Here is a 26,374-nt window from a genome sequence, read left to right on the forward strand (position 1 = left end):
AAACATATACAGAAATTTGTTTTCTCTTCAACTTGACTAAAAGAGAGCTTTCAATCATTGTCACTTTCAGTGTAACATAATATTTAGAAGGGAATCAGTAATTTTGTAGTAATTTCAATTCAGTTAAACATAAGTGAGCTTTGCTTTTTTTTTTTTTTTTTTTTAATTTGACAGGTAGAGTTACAGAGAGAGAGAGAGAGAGAGAGAAAGGTCTTCCTTCCGTTGGTTCACACCCAAAATGGCAGCTAGGGCCAGCGCTGCACCTATCCGAAGCCAGGAGCCAGGAGCTTCTTCCTGGTCTTCCATGTGGGTGCAAGCGCCCAAGCACTTGGGCCATCCTCCACTGCACTCCCGGGCCACAGCAGAGAGCTGGGCTGGAAGAGGAGCAACCGGGACTAGAACCCAGTGCCCATATGGGATGCGGGCGCCACAGGCGGAGGATTAACCAAGTGAGCCATGGCGCCGCCCCAGCTTTGCTCTTATAAAGGCACAAGCACATCTATATTTACGTAATTTCTAGCTCATTTATGGTTCTGGTCAACTGTAAGGTTCAACGTAGAAAATTGTAGTGCATAATTTTTCTGAAATGTACTTTTTTTAGTTTTGGTTAGTTGCTTTTTTATTGTTTAATTTTGAGCAGGAGTTTAAACTTAGTGATATAGGAGTTGTTATTTTATGTACATTATGCTTTCTTCCTGATTTTGAAAAATATTTTCCTGGCTATCATATTCAATCATATGGATAAAAAGAAAAAAATAGAAGATATCAGCTAGAATAAACAATAATGTGTTTAAAAGACTAGTGTACACGTTAGATTTCCGTTTCAGTCACTTTTATTCCATCCTAATTGTTAAAAATCACATGAAGAACACTGAACACTTGTTTTATCTTAGGAATGAACACTATCTTCTTTCAAGTATTTTTTTTAAGACAAATTTTTTTGTGTGCTTAAGGCAGGGGTAGATAAAGGAATTTAAGTTATTTTATAAATTGGCATGTGTTTGATTTTTACACTGAATTTTACAGTAGCAAGTAAATATTGTAGTGTACTACATGGAAATGAATTGGTAAGAAATCATCCAATTCAGACCTCAGAGACTGTTATAAGTAAGTAGATGAAATATATTTATGACTTATGAAACATGTTGTGACAATTTAAATGCATTTTATATTACTTGCATATTTTATTCTCACATTGGTTTGTTGTGCAATGGTTGTAGAAAAATCTTTCTATACACCATTTTATTTATTTTCACCAGTATTTTACTGTGTAGAATAAAAAATGAATATAAGCTTAAATTAAAAATGTAAAAATTGCTTATCTGTTATTCAAATGTCATTAGCTTAAAAAAGTAAGATAACTGTGGTTACTGTTGTCTCTTATCTATTTTTATTATAAATAATGTCTTCATTTTTGAGTCACTTCAATAGACATGAAGCTTAAAAAAAAAAAAGAAAACATACGGAGACTGGAGCTGTGGTATAGCAGGTAAAGCTGCTGTCTGCAGTCCCAGCTTTCCAAATGGGCACCAGTTCAAGTCCCAGATGCTCCACTTCCAATCCAGCTCTCTGCTATGGCCTGGGAAAGCAGTGGAAGGTGGCCCAAGTCCTTGGGCCCCTGCACCTGCGTCCAGATTGGCTCAGTTCCGGCCATTATGGCCAATGAGGGAGTGAACCAGAGGAAGACCTTTCTCTTTCTCTCTCTCTCTCTGCCTCTCCTTCTCTCTCTGTGTAACTCCTTCAAATAAATAATTTTTAAAATATTTATTTATTTGAAAGTCAGTGTTACATAGAGAGAGGAGAGGCAGAGAGAGAGTGAGTCAGTCTTCAATCCACTGGTTCACTCCCCAGATGGCCGCAACGGCTGGAGCTGTGCAGATCTGAAGCCAGGAGCTTCTTCCGTGTCTCCCATGTGGGTGCAGGGCCCAAGGACTTGGGCCATCTTCTACTGCTTTCCCAGGCCATAGCAGAGAGCTGGATTGGAAGTGGAGCAGCTGGGACTAGAACCGGTGCCCATATGGGATGTCGGCGCTTCAGGCCAGGGTGTTAACCCGCTGCACCACAGCGCCGGCCCCAATAAATAAATCTTAAAAAAAAAAAAAAGGTCATTTATATTTATTTATATATTATATATAAAAGTTACTTTTCTGATCTCTTTGAGAAATAGATGAGTATCCTATAAAAGTGTGTTCTTAACTCCAGAGCAACATTTTTTGCATAAATACCTCATCAGGCAGCTTTCTAAGTATTTTCCCAAGTCCCCCAAGGCACCTTCATGGGATGTGCTTGGAAGAAGTGTTGGGAAAACTTTAGTGAGGGTATTTTTTCTATTTTTCTTGTGTTTTTGGAGGCACACACATTATGTATAACCAAAACAATGGCTCAATTGTACTGAACTTTGTTTTTTGATTGTTGAGAAGAAACAAGCAGTATCAATGGGTAAAAAAAATTGCTAATTTTTTTTTTTTTTTTTTTTTTTTTTTTACAGGCAGAGTGGATAGTGAGAGAGAGACAGACAGAGAGAAAGGTCTTCCTTTTTGCCACTGGTTCACCCTCCAATGGCTGCTTTGGCCGGCGCACGGCGCTGATCCGAAGGCAGGAGCCAGGTGCTTCTCCTGGTCTCCCATGGAGTGCAGGGCCCAGGCACTTGGGCCATCCTCCACTGCCTTCCCAGGCCACAGCAGAGAGCTGGCCTGGAAGAGGGGCAACCGGGATACAATCCGGCGCCCCAACCGGGACTAGAACCCGGTGTGCCAGCGCCGCAAGGCGGAGGATATGCCTGTTAAGCCACAGCGCCAGCCAAAAATTGCTAATTTTAAAAAACCTAACAAATGGCATAAAAGTGTTCTCAAACATTTTGCAATGCTATGGAGTTGGGGGTGCTGAGGGTAAACAGATAAATGTGTATAGTTTAACCTAACAATTCCCAAATTCTCCCAAATCACTTTATTTAACCTTGCTTACATTTAAGAATACCTCAATATCTTCAGGAGATCAAATTTAAGCATTAACTATTTCAGAAAATTTTGCGTGATCACATCACCTCGGATATCAGAACAAATTTTGGATTAAGTTATTAAATAACTAAAATTATACTCTTAGGACATCTGCTGACAAGGGAGGTTTTTTCAACACCAGTGACAGAGCATTATTTTATGGATCCATTACAACAAGTCTAGACAAATTAAATTTTTTAGCTTTTTTTTTTTTTTTTAAGATTTATTTATTTGAAAGAGAGAGGCAGAGCCAGAGAGAGAGGTCCTCCATCCACTGGTTCACTTCCCAAATGATCACAAAAGCCAGAGCTGTGCCAATCCAAAGCCAGAAGCTTCTTAGGTTTCCCATGCAGGTGCAGGGACCCGAGGACTTGAGTCATCCTCCACTGCTTTTCCAGGCCACAGCAGAGAGCTGGATCAGGAGTGGAGCAGCCGGGCTCAAACCAGTGCCCATATGGGATGCTGGCGCCGCAGGCTGGGGCTTTCACCCACTGCAGCACACCAGCCTTAAATTTTTTAGCTTTATAACAAGATATAATATATGTCTCAGAGAATACAACATTTAGAGCAGACGTTTAGATGGGTTCTCTTACAAACAGGGGAAACCTAATTTGCCCCTCTGCCAAAGAAATTTTTAAATAAGCCAACTTAACATTATGAGTATCTCAAGTAAAACAATTACTTTTCTACATGAGAAGTGTCAGCCCAGTCATGAGTACTCCCTTTTTCTGTGGCCAATGAATATTTTAACATAACTCTAATGGTCTTCAGCTTTAAATTGATACACTCTTACATTAATTTTTCATAGAGATGTCTGCTTCACAGGCTGTTCTTGCCTTTCCGAGAGCATATAGATGTTCATAAGCATTTTTTAGATATTAAACAATTTTAAGGTTTCTGGTTCAAAATCAAAATTTTCTTTAAAAGATAAAACCATTATTACATTCTTGGCAAAACTTTATACCAGGACTTTAAAATGTACACAAGATAATTGCAGTAATACCTGCAGGTAGATATGAAGATTAAAGGAAAAGGCATTCTTGGGGAAACTCTATGTCCTTTCTGGAGTATCTCTTAAGCTCCCTCTGCTGGCTGCCATATGTATTAATAATTTATTTATTTATTTATTTAAATAAATAAATATTTTATAATTTATTTATTTATTTTTAAAAGATTAATTTATTTATTTGAAAGGCAGAGTTACAGAGAGGCAGAGTCAGAGAGGTCTTCCAACCAATGGTTCACTCCCCAAATAGCCACAATGGCCAGAGCTTAGCCAATCTGAAGCCAAGAGCCAGGAGCTTCTTCCAGGTCTTCCATGCAGGTGCAGGGGCCCAAGCACTTGTGCCATCATCTACTGCTTTCCCATGATAGCAGAGAGCTGGATCAGAAGAGGAGCAGCCAGGACTCCAAGTGGTGCCCATATGGGATGCTGGCACTGCAGGAGGTGGCTTTTACCTGCTACACCACAGCACTGGCCCTGTTGCCATATTTAAATAAAAGAAAAAATGCAGACCTTTTTTCTTCGGGGAAGTGATAGGCAATGTAGGATGAAACTGACAATGTTAAAGTTGAGAACAATACATTGAGTACCTCAAAATTAGTAGACAAGTTTTCAAATGTTTCCAACACAAATGATGATTAGGGTGGTGGATATGTTAATTACCCTGATTGGATCATTACACATTACATATATATACTGAACTATTACACTGGGGCCAGCACTGTGGTGCAGTGGGTTAAAGCCCCAGCCTGCAGCTCCAGAATCCCAAATGGGCGCCAGTTCGAGTCCTGGCTGCTCCACTTCTGATTCAGCTCTCTGCTAAGGCCTGGGAAAGCAGCAGAAGATGGCCCAAGTCCTTGGGCCTCTGCACCCGTGTGGGAGACCCAGAAAAAGCTCCTGGCTTTGGATCAGCTCACCTCTGGCCATTGTGGTCATTTGGGGAGTGAACCAGTGAATGGAAGACCTCTTTCTCCCTCTCTTTGGCTCTACCTCTCTCTGTAATTCTTTCAAATAGATAAAATAAATCTTAAAAAAAGACTGCCTTAAAAAATTAAGTGATTTACAACTTCATAAAAAAATTACATTGTGTCCCACAAATATGATGGTCTTCAAAAAGTTTATAAGAAATGCATATAAAACATAACACATGAGTTTTAAAAGTTTTTGTACCAAAGTAAACTTACCTTTTAACTCCACTTTTCCACAAAACTTTTTAAAATGTCCTCATATTAAAATTATATATCAATTAAAAATATTTATATAAGGAGGTTCTCATATATAGGAGATAAGCCTATTTGATGACTATCTTCCCTAATTTAAGGTTTTAGGACTACAAAACAGATTGGGGGGTGGGGAGGAGGCATCGTGTACCACTTGGGATTCCCTCATCCCATACAAGAGTGCCAGCTCAAGTCACAGCCATTTCTTATCTAGCTCCCTGTTAATGCACAGGGAAAGCAGCAGATGATGGCTCAAGTACTTGAGTCCCTGCCACCCATGCAGGAAACCTAAGTGGAATTCCTGGCTCCTGGGGGGAGTGAAACAACAAATGGAAGATCTCTCTCCCTCTGCCTTCAAATAAACAAATCTTTTTTTTTAAGAAAAGAAAAAAGAAAAAGAAAGTAAAGTAAAATAAAGTAAAAGAGAAAGATTGGGGGAACTGAGATTGAAGATAAAGGAAGTGATTGCCAAATTTGAATGTTAATCATTAAACTGGTATGCCAAAGTGCATAAGCATTAGTATAAATCAACTATAAACAGTTATGATTTAACACAAGAAAAATTAAATATATTTCACAAACTTCATTAGAACAAAAAGGTTACACCGTACTATTTAATCTACTTAGTTTCAATATTAAGGTTTATTTTTTTCTTTCAGAGTGAGGTTAAGTAACAATTTAAATAATTATCAGGATGTATAAATGAACATCCATTCAGATAAAACATTACTGCTTAAAAGTGGCTAAGAAATATTTCACATGTAATAAATATATTTTATGTTTAGGTTAACAGGCACCATCTTGAGAGCAGAAAAGTTGTTTTTTTAACCAATAAATAAATTACATTCAAGAAAACAGGTGTTTATATCTGAAGTATGATATATTCCTAAATGTTTTTCTTCATATAGCACCCAAACTTCCAAACTGTCCAGAAAGTACATCCTAAAATATAACTCATACCATAAGTCATAAAAATAAAGGCCAAGAAAAAATCAATTTAAGACAAAATTTACAGTTTATATTCTTAATTTCCCATTCAATAAAATATCAATTGCCAATGTAGTAAAAGTAAATGAACTGTATATATGGCATCTGTTAGTGCTGAAAATCTGAAATATATATTTTTAAAGTCACTCTTTCTGACAGTATTTAAAATATTGCATCTCTGGTGGCAAACCTGAAAACAAACATTTTCTTCCCTAGTTCTCATACTTGCACACCCACCCACCCTTCTTTATCCAGCTTTTTCTTAATATATATATAACTACACGTACTTATATTCCAAACACGAAACACTGACAATACTCCTTGGTAAACAAGGAAATCCCAGAACAGTCCAAGCCTACACTTTGTTCCCAAAGTGTGGCGCAGGCTAAATGATGGGGGAAAAAACAATCAATGGCCCTTATAGATGCAGTCAGAATGCTCCTGAGAGTCCTTAACTGTTTGAGAATTTGCTGATGTAATCCTGAAGAAAATGTCAACAGATTTTGCAGACAAGTATCAGAGAATAAGTCTTTGATTGATAATTTTTCTATTTATTTCTGCCAAGGCGACTGAAAACACGAAAGCCTTCTCATCAGAGAGGTTAGCATAGATGTCAATTTCTTTTTCCTGTTTCTCTGTTGAAAGAAAAAGGGAAAGTTTAACACAAAGGCACTAGAGGCAATCATTTTTTAAAAATTGAGCTGTCAAGTATTTCTTTAAATGACAATAAATATACATAAAATGTACATTTATTATACAGTACTATATATTAAACAAAATATTTTAAAAATTATATAAATGAAGTATTGAAATGAAAATTAAGTGGAGATTATATACGTTCTTACAAATACAGCCTAATAGCTACATCATTTCTGAAAGAATCTCAAGTATTTCTCCTCACTAGTATCAGGCTCCCAGGTCTCAAATAAAATGAATTTTCTCACCCTAGAACATGGTCCCTTCAATGGTGTCTTTAACAGCCTTACCTGAACTTTGCTAGAGGAAACAAATAAAACCAACATTTATTTGTATTTTTTCCCCTCCTGATTACAAATACAACCCAAATTCAGGGTAAAAAAGTTGAAAAATAAGGAAAAAAAATATACCTCTTGAGCCAACTAAAATCACAATTAACACTGTAGTATGTATTCTTCCAAATTCTTTTTTCAAGCTCATTATGATTCTATTTTTATTTATTTTGTCTTGACATTTTAATCAAAGCTATACATGTATATAATTTATAGTCAAATTATTTTTACTAGGTTACAAAAAAACAGTTCTCCCTCTACTTTCCACTCTCCAAATACAACCACTTTTTTTTAGTTTTCCTTTTTGCTTTTACAAGAACAAATCTATCTCTAAGTAATATTTTTATAAAATGCCACTGCTTAATCTTAGGCATGACTCACTCACTTCCCATTATGTAAAATTAGGATTTTATTGTTTAGCATCTCTTGCTCCCAAAACAAACACTATGCTCATTCTCTCATCTTGTCATTACAAATTACAATTTCAGTAACATCAATTTTTCAGTGTTTACATTATGATGACTATGTAAGTGACCTCACTTTTCCTGCACACAGTTTTTTCCTGGAAGTGATTTTCTTTTCCATTCGCTTGGTTTTCATTTCTAGTTCAAACTCTGTCCCCACTGTATAAGTCTTCTTTCAGGCTGTTTACACATATCAGGTATTCTATAAATTTCATCTTCTTGAAGAAATTCCTCTAAGTCTTCTGACCTGCTCCAATCTGTAATTGTTGTTTGCTAGGCCTACTGCACAATTATCTTGCATGCCTTCTTCAACATCACTGGAAATCCTCATCTCTCTCTCTCAAGTTGGATCCTCTTTGTACTGGAGCCCAGGATCACTTCTTCATTTTGGTGGCATGTAACTTGCAATAGCTTCCTGAGAAAGGGAGTGTGAGTAGCAAATTTTCCAAGACCCTGAATATCACGAAATATGTTTATTCTATCACTCATTCATAGTTTGTCTAAGCAAAGACATGTAGGTTTCCTCTTAGAATTATGAAGGCATTAAACTGCCTTCTGACTACTGGTGCCAATGTTGAGAAAAACTAGTATCTTTTTAATAGTTATTTTCAAAATTATTGCTAAACTTAGATACAGTGAAATACATAGGTCCTTGAAGCAAACAACTGGATGAGTTTTGACAAATATATATAGCCATGTAATCCACACAACCAAGATAATTTTCTTCACTCCAGAAAGTTCCTCATTCTTTTCCTGTTAATCCCTCCCTATCCTCACAGCAATGAACTGTTCTGATCTCTATTACCACAGCTTCATTTTCTCTGCCATTAAACTTCCTCTAAATGATATAATATATACTATTCTATGTCTAGCTTGTTCCTTCTGATGTTTTTGAAATTCACTGATGCTGTTTCTCAGTATTCTGTTCCTTGCTAGGTAGCATTCCACTGTTAGTTCCAGTATCCATTTGATTCATTTCTATGCTTTTTCTGAAAATCTAATGACTTTCTCCTTAACCAAAGAGATATAAAATATGATGATATGCTTTGATATACTTTTTATTTTTAATCATGCATAGGGCTAGGAATTTTGTGGGGCCTTTTACTATGGAAACTATGTTCTTCAGGTTTGGGGAAGTTTATTAGATTATTCCATTGATGACTTCTTTCTCCTTCTATGTTCTTTTCCTGACACTTCAAATATTTACAGATGTTAGACCTCAGACTAGTCCTCTAAATTTCTGATCTTTTCATCTCTTTACCTTCCTTCAATTTTATCTTTAATCTTTCCATTAAAGTTCTTCATTTATGTGAATCATATTTTGGAACTTTTTAATATTTTGAAGTTCATCTTTTCCTTTGAGAGGAAGAGAGACAGAGACAGACAGGCAGAGCTCCCATCGGCTGGTTCACTCCCCAGATATCTACAATGGCCAGGGCTGAAGCCAGGAGCAGGTAACACAATCTGGGTTTCCCACATGAGTGGCAAGAACCCAACTACTTCAGCCATCGCTGTTGCCTCCCAGAGTCTGCATTAGCAGGAAGCTGGAGTCAGGGGACAGAGCCCAGAATCGAACCCAGGTACTCAGATATGGGACACAGGCATCTCAACCACTGGGCTAAATGCCTGCTCACGTTAAAGTTCATTTTCCAGGTGTGTTTCGACTTCTGCAATTTCCTTTTAAATATAATTTTGTTTCTGTTTCATGATTACAATGTATTTTTTTGCTAAGGATATTGATACTTTTCTCCTCCCAAACACCAGCAAAAACTTGCTTTCCTAAGTTATTTTTTCTCTCCTGTTGAGTTAGACTCAGCTGTTCATACTGTTTGCTTCCAGATATCTTGGTAATTCTTGGCAATATTCATATTTAGGAATATGTCCAAAAAAGCTGATTAGAAGCAGGTACACATATGTGGAGCTTGACCAGTCATCAGATCAGGACTATCTCACTAAGCCATTTCTCTTAAATCACTAATGAAAGTATTATTATTTTAGTGCTTTTCTCCTGGGCTCTTCAGATTACCCAGAGAAGATATGTCCAAACTCTATTTTTATGTGGAAGATATAAACTGAAGAACTCAACATTTATCATGTTCAATTTTTACCCATCATCCTGATCCTAATAAGTTTCCCTGCCAAAGCCTGGTGTTCCTTGGATCAGAGACTTTTTCTTTTTTAAAAATTTATTTGAAAGGCAGAGTTACAGGGAGGCAGAGGCAGAGAGAGAGGTCTTCCAACACTGGTTCACTCCCCAGATAGTCACAATAACTGGAGTTGTGCTGATCCAAAGCCAGGAGCCAGGAGCTTCCTTCAGGTCTCCCATGCTAGTGCAGGGGCCCAAAGACTTGGACCAACTTCAACTGCTTTCCTAGGCCACAGCAAAGAGCTGTATCAGAAGTGGAGCAGCCAGGACTCAAATTGGTACCCATATGGGATGCTAGCACTGCGGGCGGTAGCTCCACCCTCTATGCCACAGCGCCAGCCCCAAAGATCAGAGACTTTTTTCTCATCTTTTTCAAAAGATAAATTTGGGGGAAAGGGAGATTTCCTTTTCCATTCTTCCTAATCTTTTCCAAAATAGAAAATAGTCAATTATTAAGTTTTGTTTTTCACAGATATTGACAGGTTTTCCTTAATCCCTATGTTAAAATGAAGCTAAAGCTTGCTTCTGGTTTTCCAAGTGTCCTAAGAGCGGAGAATTAATAAAATTAATTAAGCGGAGCTGGCACTGTGGCGCAGCAGGTTAATGACCTGGCCTGAAGTGCCAGCATACCATATGGGTACCAGTTCGAGAACCAGCTGCTCCACTTCCAATCCAGATCTCTGCTATGGCCTGGGAAAGCAGTGGGAAGATGGCCCAAGTCTTTTGGACCCTGTACCCACATGGAAGACCCAGAAGAAGCTCCTGGCTCCTGGCTTCAGATTGGCGCAGCTCCAGCCATGTGGCCAATTGGGGAGTAAACCAGTGGATGGAAGGCCCCCCGCCCCCGCCTCTGCTCTCTCTGTGTAACTCTGACTTTTAAATAAATAAATGAATCTTAAAAAAATTAATTAAGCAAGTAAGCTACTTAAGCCTAAGAAGTATATCAAAGAAATCTATTCTAAAAAAAGAATTTTATTTAAACATTTCAAAAGTCTATTGTTGCTATCTATATTATATTTAAAGAACAATGGCCTACATCAAGGATTAATAAACAGCCCTGGTGCCACATCTGGTCCATCACCAGGTTTTTTTAATGTTTAACTAGATTACAATCACGCCCTTTTGATTACATATTGCTTATGGCTACTTTCCAGCTACCATGACAGAGCTGAGTGGTTGTGACAGAAATCTTGTGACCCACAAAGCTAAAATAGCAAATATATGGCTCTGTACAGAAAAAATTTGCTGATACCCTGGCCTGTATTAAAAAATGCCTGTTAATACTACAAAATTTGCGTTAAGCAACATCTTATCATAGCTATAAAAAGCAAATAAATCAAAAGCATATCTTTCTCTAAAAACAAATTTCTTAAAATTCTCCAATAGTAAACTAAAAACACCTGAAAAATATTTAGAGCCAAATAAATGCATCTTTTTTCAAGTTATAAAGTGAAAGTTCAAGACCACATATATAAAGTCCCAGCACAATTATACAAACTTCCTTTCTCTAACTAAAAGACCGTTCATTATTTGTTTTCTCATCTCCTCTTACCACTAGAATCATTCCTTCTCTGTTCTTTCAGTTATATCCCCTTAACTCCAACTGCAAAGAAATATTCTGATTTCGGGGACAAGCAGTATTTCTCTTTTTCTCTGTCAATTTTTTTTTTAAATCAGTTTTCCTTCTAAAACAGTCTTTAATATTGATTTTCTGATTATCCCATTACTAAAGCAGCATATTCGGGGCCCATGTTGTGGGATAGTGGGCTAAGGCTCTGCCTGCAGCGCCAGCCACCCACATGGGCGCCAGTTCATGTCCTGGTGGCTCCTCTTCTGATTCAGCTCATCCAGCTCTCTGCTTATGGCCTGGGATAGCGTAGAAGATGGCTCAAGTCCTTGGGCCCCTGCACCCACATGTGAGGCCCAGAAGAAGCTCCTGGCTCCTGGCTTCAGATCAGCTCAGCTCTGGCTGTTGTGGCCATTTAGGGAGAGAACCAGTGGATAGAAGACCTTTCTCTCTGTTTCTCTCTCTACCTCTCAAATTAAAATAAACAAATAAATAAATCAAAAATAAAGCAGCATATTCAAACTGAGCAAAGAACTCAAAATTTCTAGAAGAGGAAAAAAAAAAAAGTAAAATCACCCATGGATTTAAACAGTACTTAAATACAGCCTTCGTGGAAATATAGTCAAATATGATATAAGCCTTATTCCTTTACTTACAAAATATTAAGACATTTTTAAGTTTGACAAAAGCTAAGTACACGCAAACCAGTGTTATTTTACCTAATGGTTGTTAACATTATTCAATTAAAAGCACACAAATATAAAGAAATGGCAAATAGGTAAAAATCCTCAATGTCTAAAATAGCAGAAATTTACATTTATGCAGAAAGCACTTGGGTTCCTAAAAATAAATACCTCAAGAAGCAAAGCACAACTTATAACAAAATATAAAGGGATTTCACTGAAGATAAAATAATTTTGACAGAGTTTTTTAAAGAATTACAAAGAGCAACTATGGCTGGCACCGCAGATTAATAGGCTAATCCTCCGCCTGTGGCGCTGGCACCCCGGGTTCTAGTCCCTGTCGGGGTGCTGGATTCTGTCCCGGTTGCCCCTTTCCAGGCCAGCTCTCTGCTGTGGCCAGGGAGTCCAGTGGAGGATGGCCCAAGTGCTTGGGCCCTGCACCCACATGGGAGACCAGGAGAAGCACCTGGCTCCTGGCTTCGGATCAGTGCGGTGCACTGGCTGCAATGCACCGGCCGCAGCGGCCATTGGAGGGTGAACCAACGGTAAAGGAAGACCTTTCTCTGTCTCTCTCTCACTGTCCACTCTGCCTGTCCAAAAAAAAAAAAAAAAAAAAAGGAGCAACTATTCCTCTTTTTAGTTAGTTACTGGCTTGAAAGTTAAAACATATACAAGGTCAGGCCGGCGCCGCGGCTCACTAGGCTAATCCTCCGCCTTGCGGCGCCGGCACACCGGGTTCTAGTCCCGGTCAGGGCACCGATCCTGTCCCGGTTGCCCCTCTTCCAGGCCAGCTCTCTGCCGTGGCCAGGGAGTGCAGTGGAGGATGGCCCAAGTCCTTGGGCCCTGCACCCCATGGGAGACCAGGAGAAGCACCTGGCTCCTGCCATCGGATCAGCGCGGTGCGCTGGCCGCAGCGCGCCTACCGCGGCGGCCATTGGAGGGTGAACCAACGGCAAAGGAAGACCTTTCTCTCTGTCTCTCTCTCTCACTGTCCACTCTGCCTGTCAAAAAAAAAAAAAAAAATTAAAAAAAAAATTAAAAAAAAAAACATATACAAGGCATTTAATGGGCATATAGGGATTAAACTAAAATGTTAAAAAGACATTCATGGGGCTGACACTGTGGCATAGCTGATAAAGCCACCGCCTGTAGTGCTGGCGTCCCGTATGGGCACTAGTTCAAGTCCCAGCTGCTCCACTTCTGATCCAGTTCTCTGCTATGGCCTGGGAAAGCAGAAGAAGATGGCCCAAGTCCTTAGGCCCCTGCACCCATGTGGGAAACCGGGAGGAGGCTCCTGGCTCCTGGCTCCAGATTGGTGCAGTTCCAACCATTGCAGCCAACTGGGGAGTGAACCAGTGGATGGAAGACCTCTCTCCCTCTCTGCCTCTCCTTCTCTCTCTCTGTGACTCTGACTTTCAAATAAATAAATAAATCTTTTTAAAAAGATGTGTAAATTGGCCAGCATTGTGGCTCACTAGGCTAATCTTCCACCTGCAGCACCGGCACCCCAGGTTCTAGTCCCGGTTGGGGCGCCAGATTCTGTCCCGGTTGCTCCTCTTCCAGTCCAGCTCTCTGCTGTGGCTCAGGAAGGCAGTGGAGGATGGCCCAAGTCCTTGGGCCCTGCACCCGTATGGAAGACCAGGAGGAGGCACCTGGCTCTTGGCTTCAGATCGGCGCAGTGCACCTGCCACAGCAGCACACTGGCCGTAGTGGCCACTTTGGGGGTGAACCAACAGAAAAAGGAAGACCTTTCTCTCTGTCTCTCTCTCTTACTAACTCTGCCTGTTTAAAAAAGAAAAGAAAAGAAAAAAGAAAAAAAAGATGTGTAAATCAAAAAGAGAAGGTTAAGTTTTAGTTAATGGCTAAAAGCAAGTTATTGGTAGATATATTACCTATTAGAAGACAGGACTTTTAAGGAAAAATAGAAATGTAATTTGGATCAAGAATTCATCTAACTATGCAAAATCTGTCTCAAAGTAGAGAGCATATAAATCTCCCAATGAGCAATTTAAAAATTCATACTGGGGCAAGCATTTGGCCTAGCAGCTAGGATACCACATGGAACGTGCACATCCATTATCAGAGTGCCTGGGTTTGTGATCCCAGCTCCTCTCCCAATTTGTTTCCTGCTAATGTGCACCTTGGAACAACGGTGGTGATAGCTGAAGTACTTGGGTCCCTGCCACAGATGTGGAAGATGTGGACTCAGTTCCTGGCTCTTCCCCCTCCCCCATGGGCTACTGTATTCATATGGGGAGTGAACCAGTTAATGGAAAGTCTCTTTCAGTCTGTGTCTCTCAAATTAAAAAGCAAAACAAAACAAAATTAAAATCCATAACAAAAACATTTTAAATAGTAAATGTCTAAAACTCATTGTATATACAGTTTAAAATAAATTATAAAAGATTCAAACTTAATCCTTTGTAAAAAGTTCAATCATTTTAACAGGCTTCTCAATTGAGGATTTCACACACAAATTATCTCTAAACTCTACTAATGGTAGTTTATATACCAAGGTGGATTTTACCTAATTTAAGCTGTTAGTTTTTTCCAAGTAGAGTTAATGTACTGTGATTTTTTTTTTTAATTAAGCATCTACCAGAGGGCATGCTTTCAAACTAAAATATGAGTTGTGTGGAGTACAATGCCTCCCTACTATCTAATTAAAATTTCAGATCAATTTAATTCTCAAAAAAAACCCAAAAAAACAAAAACTGCTTCGATTTATTCATACCTCTTTCTTCCTCATGTTTTTTGGCAGATGCACTTTTTGGTCTTCCTCTTCCTCGTCTGATATGATCTGAATGGCTGTTACTTCGAGACCTCTTTCTGTTTTCTAAATCTTTATTTACTGTAGAATTTATCTTCTCTCTCCTAACTCTCTCTGTTCGCCTCCTCTTGGCCTCATGCTTGTTTTCTGTATGGATGAATAAAAGTGATATATTTTAGGGCTTAGCAAGAACTGTTTGCCCAAGTTCTCATTCTCTTCTTTTTACTCTCTAAACATCACTGTAGTTCCTGACATCGTTTACAAAACTACAACCACAACACAAATGCTCCCACACCCACATTGAAAAAAAATTTTTCAACAGAATTCATATCCACATAACAAATGAGATAAAAGGAATGTCAGACAAGAAAATAAGTTTATGTGGGAGCTTTAAATTTAGCTCATGTAAGTTCAAACAACTCATAGCCTCCTTTCTGCCTTTTTCCTCCTTTCTTTTTCCAAACTAAAAATGGTGAAGAATTAGGAAAGGAAAAAATATTTTATTCTTTTTTGTCTCTTATCTGTGTTACAAATTGAAATATTACAAATACATAGAAGCAAAATGAGCTTAGTATATATATTAAGGTTACAATAATATCAAATAGCATCCACAGAAAACATTAGAGAAGTGAGTTTTCATTTCAGCCACAGATGAGCTAATTTCTGACATAAGAGCATTGTGTTCTATAAATGGAATAGTAATAGGAGACCTTAACTAATATTGTGATTTAATTCATTTGTAGTCTTTGGTAAGGAATTTTGATTCAATCCTGGTCTCCCATGTGGGTGGACAGGGACTTCAGCTATCAACTGCTGCCTCCTAGGATATGATTAGCAGGAAGCTGGATTGAGTTTCTAGTTCCTGGCTTTGGCCTGGTCCAGCCCTGGCTATTAGGGAAATTTGGGAAATGAACCAGTAGACAGAAGATTGCTCTCAATCTTTCTCTCTCTGCCTTTCAAATAAATAAATATTTTAAAATATATAGCAAATTGTATAGCTTCCCTTCATAAGGACTTTCATTTGCTTTTTTCATTAGCTTTCCCTTTTTTTTTTTTTTTTTTTTTAAGATTTATTTATTTGAAATGCAGAGCTACAGAGAGAAAGAAACAGAGATCTTCCATTTGCTGGTTCACTCCCCAAATGGCCTCAATGGTCAGAGCTGAACCAGGCTGAAGACAGGAGCCAGGAATTTCTTCCAGGTCTCCCATGGGGGTGCAGGGGACCAAGCACTTGGGCCATCTTCCACTGCTTTCCCAGGCACATCAGCAGGAAGTTGGATTGGAAGTGAAGCAGCTGGACTTTGAACTAGTACCTACAAGAGATACTGGTGCTCCAGGAGGTAGCCCTACCCACTGCAATTTTAAACAATTTTTTTAAGATTTGGGCAGAGTGATAGAGAGAGAGAAAGGGAGACAGAGATCGATCTTCCATTTGCTAATTCACTCCCCAAATAGCTGCAAACAGGCAAAGCTGAGCTAAGTCAAAGCCAAAGACTCCATCATCTCCCACATGGGTGGCAGGGGCCCAACTACCTGGGCCTTCATCTGCTACCTACTAAGCACATTAGCAAGTAACTGGATTAGAAGTGAAGCAGCCAGGGCTCGGACCAGTACTCCAATATGAGATACTGGCATCCTAGCAGTTTAACCCACAACAACAGCCCCAGCTTTTCAGTATATTTAAAGTCAAAATCCCTTACCAAAGACTACAAATCCCCAATAGGATCTCACACTTGACTCTTACTCAAACTGTTTTTTGTAACACTCTGCATTGTTCTCTCTACCCAGACATGATGCTTTTTAGTAAAATAAGTTCCTCCCTCTGCTTGAATCTATGTATTTGCTAATCCTTCTGCCTAGAGTTCTTCTCCTGAAATTCTTCCTTTGACAGGCTTTTTCCCTTCAGATATTAAGTTTATAGGTCATTCCTAACTGAAATTACTTCCTATATTCTACTACAACTACAATCTGTTATTCATTTACTTATCTGCTCAAAGTCTCCAGCATTGAATTAATTATAATCTTTTGAAAGTTAGAACTCTATCATATTTCAGAATCTAGAACAGACTATGCATATTAAGTACAGAGCTGAATAAATAAAATCAGATTGAGCACATGTATTATTTTACCATTTGCTCAAAATCCACAAATGAGAAGAAACATGGCAAAGGGGAGAAAGGAAAAACAAACAAACAAACAAAAACCTTAGTGTTGGAACAAGGAAAAGGTACTACTAATGATCCAAAATTATGAATTTCAGCAATTACCAAGCTAATGGTTCTGATTAAGAAATTAGAATAGAAGGAACTACAAGTAGGGTGAGTATGTGGCACAGCAGTCAAGTCCCCACTTTAGACATCCAAATTCCACACCAGAGTGCCTGGTTCAAGTCTAGGCTCTTCCACTTTCAATTCAGCTTCCTGCCAATGCACACCCTGGGAGGCATCAGGTGGGTCCCAATCATCCATGTGGGAGAATGAGTCCTCACCCACCTGAGTCCTGAGCTCCTGGCTGTGGCTGGCGCTTAGGGAGTGAACTAGCAATCTGGAAGAGATCTTCTGCAAGCCTAGTGGCGCTGGCACACTGGGTTCTAATCCCTGTCGGGGCGCCGGATTCTATCCCGGTTGCCCCTCTTCCAGGCCAGCTCTCTGCTGTGGCCCAGGAGTGCAGTGGAGGATGGCCCAAGTGCTTGGGCTCTGCACCCCATGGGAGACCAGGAGAAGCACCTGGCTCCTGCCATCGGATCAGCGTGGTGTGCCGGCTGCAGCATGCCGGCCACAGCGGCCATTGGAGGGTGAACCAACGGCAAAGGAAGACCTTTCTCTCTGTCTCTCTCTCTCACTGTCCACTCTGCCTGTCAAAAAAAAAAAAGAGAGATCTTCCGCCCCACCCTTCCCTTTTCCATCTCCCTCTTTGCCTTACAAATAGAACAAAAAATAAAATGTCTTTAAAAACTATGAGCAGACCGGCACTGCAGCTCACTAGGCTAATTTTCCACCTGCGACACCGGCACCCCGGGTTCTAGTCCCAGTTGGGGCGCCAGATTCTGTCCCGGTTGCTCCTCTTCCAGTCCAGCTCTCTGCTGTGGCCCAGGAGTACAGTGGAGGATGGCCCAGGTCCTTGGGCCCTGCACCCGCATGAGAGACCAGGAGAAGTACCTGGCTCCTGGCTTCAGATCGGCGCAGTGCGCCGGCCGCAGCAGCACACTGGCCGTAGCGGTGACTTGGGGGGTGAACCAACAGAAAAAGGAAGACCTTTTCTCTGTCTCTCTCTCTCACTGTCTAACTCTGCCTATCAAAAAAAATAAATAAAAAAAAAACAACTATGAGCATATAATCCAAAATATGAGTAAGCGATGGCTCCTATTGAAAGGGAAGCTGTCCTTCCCAAAGGAGTCACAAAGATATTCCCAGTATTGGACGAAAAGCATAGTGAAGGTGCTCATCTGAACTGCTATGAGTATTGCAAAACAGCTGAGTCTGTGTAAACACAGCAACTGACAGAAGTAAAGCTCTCAGAGACAGCACCATAGCACACCAAGTTGCTGCTTGCAATGCCGTATCCCAGGCATCCCAGACTGCTCTGCTTCTGAACCAGCTTCTTGCTAACATGTCTGGAAAGGCTGAGGAAGATGGCCCAAGTATTTGGGCCACTGCCACCCATGTGGGAGACCAGAATGGACTTTCTGGCATCAGCAGGGTCCAGACCTGGCTGCTGTGGCCATCTGGAGAGTAAACCAGTAGATATAAACACACCTTCGCTCACTTGCTCTCTGTCACTCTGCCTTTCAAATAAACAAATCTTTAAAAATAAAAACAAACAAAAAAGAATTTCTTAGGGAATACAGCAATGTACAAGGGAACTTCCAATCTCCAAAATACTGGAAAGCTTCTCCAAGGAGTGAAGTACTATAACAGATTACATATTCTGCCTCAGAATGAAGTCCACCTATTCCTTGAATAAGAGAATTATTCTGCCTGCTCACCTAATATAGTTTACATCTAAACACCTGCCACTAAACTCTTCCCAATTATACACTAAAGAGAACTGCTGCCAAAAGAGACATTTAAAACAGCGTAGGATACTGATGCAAGTTATCTATACTAATAAACCAAGTCCTTATTTATAAATAACATAAACAGGCAATTAAGGATTAACAGCTATTTGAGGAAAACAAAAAAGCACAAAAGACAAGGACCAGGCTAAAACAAGAACAAAAGTTGTTCAGGAAACAAACAAACAAAAAAAAAAACTCAAACATACACCTTCAGAGAGATCTGAAAGACTATATCATTAAGAAGATTCGTTGGGGTCAGCACTGTAGCACAGTGAGTTAAGCTGCCACCTGGGATAACTACATCCCATACTGAAGTACCTGTTCAAGCCCCAGTTACTCCACTTCCAGTGTGCCCTCTCTTTCTTTCAAATTAAATAAAAATGTTAAGAATCAAAGGTTAAAAAAAGGGGGGAGGAGGGCTAAAGGCTTAACTAAACATAACAACTAAAATTATAAAGACTCTTAAAAAGGAAAAAAGGAGAGCTTCATGACATTGGATTCTGGCAATAATTTCTTGGGTAGAACACCAAAAATCAAGCAACAGAATAAAAAAAAAAACTGAACTTGATCAAAATTAAAAGCTTCTGTGCATCAGGGTACACCACAAATAGAGTGGGATGGCAACACAGAGAAGAGGATAAAATACGTGCAAATTATTATCAAATAAGGGACTAATATCCAGAATATATAAACAACTACAACTTGACAACAACAACAAAAAAAAACAAGAGAAGGCATTTCGTGCAGCAGTGAAGACACCACTTGGGATGTCCACACCCCATACTGAAGTGCCTGTCATTGAGTCTCCACTCTGTTCTATATTCAAAGCCTCCTGGGAAGCAGGGGTACTTGGGACCAGCCACCCACAAGAGAGATTTAAATTGGGTTCCTGGCTTTAGCCTGGCTCATCTTGGTAATGGGAGCTCTGTACTTATCTCTCTCCCTCTCTTCCTTTCAAAAAAAAAAAAAAAGTTTAAAAAAAGAAAATACTAATAGTAAATGAATGAGGAAATATTTTTTTAAAAACTAAAAAATAGGAAATATTTTAAAAAGTAAATAAGCAAAAAAATCAACCAAAGAACATGATTAAAGAATAAGCAAAAGATTTGAACAGACATTTCTCTAAAGATACACAAATAGCCAACAAGCACAGGAAAAGATATTTAACATCACTAATCAACAGAAAAATACCAATCAAAAACCACAAATGCTACTTCATATTCATTTGTATACTACTTAAAAAAAAAACAGAAAATAACAAATGCTGATGAAGATAAATTGGAACCTTTGTGCACTGCGGGTAGAAATGTAAAATAGTACAGCTGCTGTGGCAAATAGCATGGTGATTCCTCAAAATATTAACAGCTTTACCATATGATTCAGCAATTCCACTTCCGGGTATCTACTCAAAAGAAATGAAAGCAAGAACTAGAAAAGATACTCATACATCATGTTCACTATAGCACTATTCACAATAACCAAAACATGAAAGCAACCCAAGTGTCCACTGATGGATAAATAGAAAAGCAAAATGCAGAATACATATGCAATGGAATAGTATTCAACCTGAAAAAGGAAATTCTAGAGAACCTTGAAGACATTATGCCAAGTGAAATAAAGCAGACCCCAAAGGATGACTACTGTATGATTCCATTACTTGAGGTACTAAGAGTAGTCAATTCACAAACACAGCAAACAGAACCATAGTAGCAGTAGAGGGAATGGGGAGTTACTGTTTAATAAGTACAGAGCTTTAAGAAAAAAGTTCTGGAGGAGCATGGTGGTGACAAGTATACAATACGAGTGATTAATGCTATGAATTCATGCTTAAAAATTGTTAAAGTATGGGGCTTAACCCGCTATGCCCTGCTATGGCCTGGGAAAGCAGTGAAAGATGGCCCAAGTCCCTGGGGCCCCTACAACCATATGGTAGACCTAGAAGAAGTTCCTGGCTCCTGGCTTTGGACTGGCCCACCTCCAGCCATCATGGCTATTTGGGGAGTGTATCAGTGAATAGAAGATCTCTCTCTCTCTCTGTCTTTGCCTCTCTCTCTAACTCTGCTTTTCAAATAAATAAATAAATCTTTTTCAAAAATTGTTAAAGTAGAAAATTTTATGTTTTGCATATTTTACAATTAAAAACATGAAAAAAGAATATTTTATGAAAAAGAAATTAGATTTAACAAAAACTGCTTATATCTTGGGAAAAAAACTTTTTGTTTAAAAAAATAAACAAGTGGGGGCCAGCACTGTGGCACAGCTCCACTTCTGATCCAGCTCTCTGTTATGGCCTGGGAAAGCAGAAGGTGGTCCCTTGGGCCCCTGCACCCACGTGGGAGACCCAGAAGAAGCTCCTGGCTTCGGACTGGCACAGCTCTGGCCATTGTGGCCAATTGGGGAATGAACTAGTGGATGGAAGACCTCTCTCTCTCTCTCTCTCTCTCTCTGCCTCTCCGTCTCTGTGTAACTCTTTCAAATAAATAAATCTTTAAAAAAATAAGTAAATGCTGGAAATTAGTCTTTTAATGTTCTTAATAAAGCATTCTTGGAAGGGGCCGGTGCTGTGGCTCTCTTGGTTAATCCTCCATCTGCAGCGCCAGCATCCCATATTGGCACCAGGTTCTAGTCCCAGTTGCTCCTCTTCCAGTCCAGCTCTCTGCTGTGGCCCAGGAGGGCAGTAAAGGATGGCCCAAGTGCTTGGGCCCCTGCACCTGCATGGGAGACCACGAAGAAGCACCTGGCTCCTGGCTTCGGCTCAGCGAAGCTCCAGCCATAATCGGCCATTTGGGGAGTGAACCAACGGAAGGAAGACCTGTCTGTCTCTCACTGTCTATAACTCTGTCAAAAAAATAAATAAATAAAGTGTTCTTGGAATTTTACCTAACAGCAGATGGCTTTTTTTAGCTTAGCCCAGTTTCCAGGGAAGCATTGTTTTTTTGTAGGCTGTCAAATGTCAGAATCTCCTGGATTTATAATTTAATCTGTTGGGAGAGAAAAAAAAAAAGCATGCAGATTCTATGACCTATTTGCAGAAGTTTTTGTAAACGTAGATTTTGTTGTATTAGGTCACTCTGAAAACAATATAAGAAAAGGAATCTCCAGGCAATCTGGTGGAGTGAACAATACAATAAATTGTAGAAAGACAGAGAGAGAGAGAGAGAGAGAGAGAGAGAGAGAGAGAGGGAGGGAGGAGAAAACAAAACTGAACAATGGTTTGGATATTAATTTGGATGTTTAATATTCTCTAAAGGCCCATGGTTAAAAGGTTTGGTCCCTATATGGCACTGTAGGGAGATTATGAGGAGGTGTAGGCCTAGTGGGAGGTCTTTAGGTTGCTGGGCCTAGATCTCAGAAGAGGTTTATTATAAAAACCTGAGTTTGGGCCCAACCTCTCAGACTGCTTCCTGGCTCACCATGTGATCCTCTACATTGCTCCACCAATGCCACCTGCCATGAGGCTTATGCCAAAGCGTGTATTATGTCACTTGAACTTTCAGCAATAAAAACTGTGAGCTAAATAATCCTCTCTTTTCCTTCATAGGTAGTTTATCTCATGTATTTGTTTAGTAACAAAAAAGTAATACAGAGTGATAAAATGCTAAAAATAAGCTAAATAATGGATATGTCAGATGACAGAAATACAAATCTGGAAATGGAATTCAATAAAATTTCCTTCAACAAAGAAAAAAAGAATGTGACAGAGAGTGAAATGAATGAAAGATCAAAAACAACCTAATATGGGGCTGATGTTGTAGTACAAGTTAAGCTGTAGCTTTCAATTCCAGCACCTCATATGAGCACTGGTTCAAGTTCCATCTCCTCCACTTCTGATTTAGCTCCCTGCTAATGCGCGTGGGAAAGCAGTAGAAGATGGCTCAAGTGCTTGGGCCCCTCTCACCAATGTGAGAGACATAGATGGAGTTCCAGCCTCCTGGCTTCTGCCTGACCCAGTCTTGTCCATCCTGGCCATTTGGGGAGATAGATGATCTCTTTCTTTCTGTAACCCTTTCAAAATAAATAAATAAATCTTAAAAAAAAAACTAATATATAATCTATGATAGATTGCTAATTAACTACCCAATATTCTTCCTCCCCTTCCTCATCAAGAACAGAATCCTGTTTTTTAAAGAGAGCAATGAATACAAATAAAATATATATCTTCTCAAGATTCATCTACAGATGACCATGAAATCTCACTCTGGCCAATGACATATAAAATGGAACAAGGTTAACATTTTCAGAAAGGTTTTTTTCCCCCCTCTTTTTGAGATAAACATGGCTAACACTGCCCCTTTGTTCCTCTGCTCTTCTCTTTTCTTCCTGCTTAGAATGCTTATGATAGCCCAGGAGGTGCACATCTCTGCATGGAAAGAAAGAATGCTCAGGTCTTCAATGACATCATAGATCCACTACTCCTGCCTGCCTATCTTTATCCTTTTTCACTAAACAGGAAAAGTAAACATTTGTCCAATACAAAGTCAGTTTCTGTGAGCTTTAATCTTCGTATTTCACCTTGTAAATATGCCAGAAGGAGAAAATGGAATGTGAAAAAAAGAATAATGGATAAAAACTGCCTTGAGTTGAATTCTTGAGTCTTCACACAGAAAGGACCCGAAGAATGCCAAGAAAGAATGAGAACATTACAGAATAAATGCAAAATAAATTTTCCACAATGAAAGATAGGAAATGTACCATTATGTGTCTTTTCTGAAGACATTTTCCAGGTTTGAGACAATTTCTATGGAATTTGTTACAGAAATAAAAACACATAGGCTAAAAAATAAATAAATGGAGGTAAGCATTTGGTTTAGTGGCTAAGCTACCACCTGGGACACTTGCAGCCCATATCAGATACCTGAGTTCAAATCCTGGCTCCACTCCTGATTCCAGCTTCTTGCTAATTTGCACCCTGGGAGAAAACAAGTGATGGCTCAGGTAACTGAGTTCCTGCCAAACCATTAGACGCAGACTGAGTTCCTGGCTCCTGGCTTTAGCATGACCACGTGGCCCTGGCCATTGAGGACATTTGGGGAGCAAACCAAAGAATGGGCACAATCTCTAATAAAATAAAATTGATCTAATATTTGGTATATGAGAGTGGAATTATCTTGGAAATAAAATGGAAAGAAATCCTAGAGCAAGAGCTATGCAGCAAACCTAAAAGCAATGTCTTAACCAGAAATCAGAGAAATCTAAGGAAAACATCTTAAATTTGAATATAGACATCATTACATTTTCATATGATTAAGAACTTAAACGTATAGATCCAGAGGTAAGAGTACATTTTTTTGGCAAAAGAAAAATTATGTGAAAACCATGTTCCATATATGAATATATAGCATTTTTAAGCAATCAGTATTAAGAACAAAGCTTTCTGAAATAACAGCAAACATCCATTTTCAAGTAATTCAGAATTGAGAACCACTTATTACTGAACTGATATTCAAAAACTTGAGGTTTACACAAGGTACAAGTGATAATTATAATTTTTCTATTTTTTTAAATTACAGTGAATTTGTCATTTTTATATGTCACTGTTTATCAGTCTTTGCCTGTTAACTTCCCTTAGAAAATAAATGAAAAGTTTAGGTTTAATGTTTTACCCTTTTCCTCTCCCATTAAAAAAATGGGAAGGCTGAGGCTGGCATTGTGGTACAGTGGGATAAGCCACCACTTAGGACATCCACATTCTATATAATAGAGCCAATTTGATCCCTGCTATTCTGCTTCCAGCTTCCTGCTAACTGAGGTAGCAAACAATGGCTCAAGTGCTTGAGCCCCAGCCATCCAAGTGGGAAACCCGGATGGAGTTCTGGGATCCTGGCCCAGCCCTGGCTGTTGCAGGCATTTGTGGAATGAATCAGCAGATAGAAGATCAATCAAGCTGTCACTCTGTCTTTCAAGTAGATGAAAATAAATATTTCCAAGAAAATGAGAAGGCTATTTGTTTACTTGGCTAATGCTGATACCCATTATTTGTCTCTCTATCATTCTGATAAATAAAAAATAAAAACTCAAAAACAAACAGGTTCATACTACAAGTATTGTTATGCACTTCTCTCAAATTAACAGTGTTTCAGATATCTTTCTATGTTAGTACATAAAAATCTACATCACTCTTAATTAACACATACTGTTCTCTAAAGGATGTACCCTACTTTATTTAACTCTCCCCCTCCTAATGGCATCTGGCTTATTAACAGCTTTTTGACATTATGATGTATTGCCTCAAAAAATCCTAGTGAACATTTCTTTGTGTGTATATACAATCAGGCTTTCTATATTACATAGCTAATGATAAAGAACTCCAGATTCAAAGCTCTTAAAACTGTTAACACCTAATTTAAGATTGTTCTTTAAAAAGGCTGTGCCAGAAGAGTCATTGAGGTTCTGAAGTGGGTTAAGTCACCACTAGAAATGCTGGTATACCATATCAGAGTGTTGGTTCAAGTCCTAGCTACTCTGCTTACAATCCAGCTTCATGCTAATGTGCTTGGGAAGGCAGTGGAAGATGGCCCAAGTACTTGGGACCCTATCACCCCCATGGGATACCAGGATAGAGTTCCTGTCTCCTGGTTTCAGCCCGGACCAGACCTGGCTCAGATATGGATGTTGCAGCAGAAAAAAGATCTCTCTCTCTCTCTTTCTCTGTATCTCTTCTTCTTTCTGTGTCACCTTTCAAATAAATAAATGTAAATAAATAAATAAATAAATAAATAAAGCTGTGTCAATTTATGCTCCCACTACTATTGTAAGAGTATCCAATTTGCCATACTCATAAAAGCGCTTAAGAAATTCTGAACATTTTTTGTCATATTCGGACAAAGAGAATGGTATTTCTTTTGTTCTTTTTTAAATTTTTTTTTTTTTAGATTTTTATTTATTTGAAAGGCAGAGAAGCAGAGAGAGGGAGAGATAGAGATCTTCCATCCACTTGTTCACTCCCCAAACGGCTGCAATGGCCAGGGCTTAGTCAGGCCAAAGCCAGAAGCCAGGAGTCTCCCACGTGAGCGCAGGGGCCAAGGACTTGGGCCATCTTTTGCTGCTTTCCCAGATGCATTAACAGAGCAGCTGGATCAGAAGTGAAGCATTGCAGGCGGCAGCTTAACCCATTACACCACAACACCAGTCCCTGAGAATGATATTTCTTTTTTAAAGATTTTATTTATTTATTTATTTATTTATTTATTTGAAAGGCAAAGACACAGAGAGGCAGAGGCAGAGAGAGGTCTTCCATCCACTGGTCCATTCCCCAAAAGGCTGCAATAGCCAGAGCTGGGCCAATCTGAAGCCAGGAACCTGGAGTCTCTTCCTGGTCTCCCACTTGGAAGCAGGGGAACAAGCACTTGGGCCATTTTCCACTACTTTCCTAAGCCATAGCAGAGAGCTAGATTGAAAGAGCAGCCCATAGGGGATGCTAGGACTGCAGGTAGCTTTACCCGCTACGTCACAG

The 26,374-nt window shown here is 39.3% G+C and overlaps 1 protein-coding gene across 3 annotated transcripts in view; it reads right to left on the reverse strand.

The window, feature by feature from the left end:
* Positions 1-5,879: 5,879 nt before the first annotated feature.
* C19H16orf87 (chromosome 19 C16orf87 homolog) overlaps positions 5,880-26,374 on the reverse strand; it is a 39,647-nt gene continuing 19,152 nt past the window's right edge. The window contains exons 3-4 of one of the 3 annotated variants that reach the window (XM_062177089.1): positions 14,829-15,011; positions 5,890-6,841 (exon numbers count right to left, since the gene is read on the reverse strand). In XM_062177089.1, coding sequence (XP_062033073.1) covers positions 6,723-6,841; positions 14,829-15,011 — 302 coding nt within the window. In that variant the 3' untranslated portion in view covers positions 5,890-6,722. Of the gene's footprint in view, positions 6,842-7,045; positions 8,114-14,828; positions 15,012-26,374 lie in introns of those variants that run through there. The other 2 variants (XM_062177091.1, XM_062177092.1) reach the window with 2 other exon arrangements.

The sequence above is a fragment of the Lepus europaeus genome, chromosome 19 (assembly GCF_033115175.1).
Source record: "Lepus europaeus isolate LE1 chromosome 19, mLepTim1.pri, whole genome shotgun sequence".
In the NCBI taxonomy this organism is placed as follows: domain Eukaryota; kingdom Metazoa; phylum Chordata; class Mammalia; order Lagomorpha; family Leporidae; genus Lepus; species Lepus europaeus.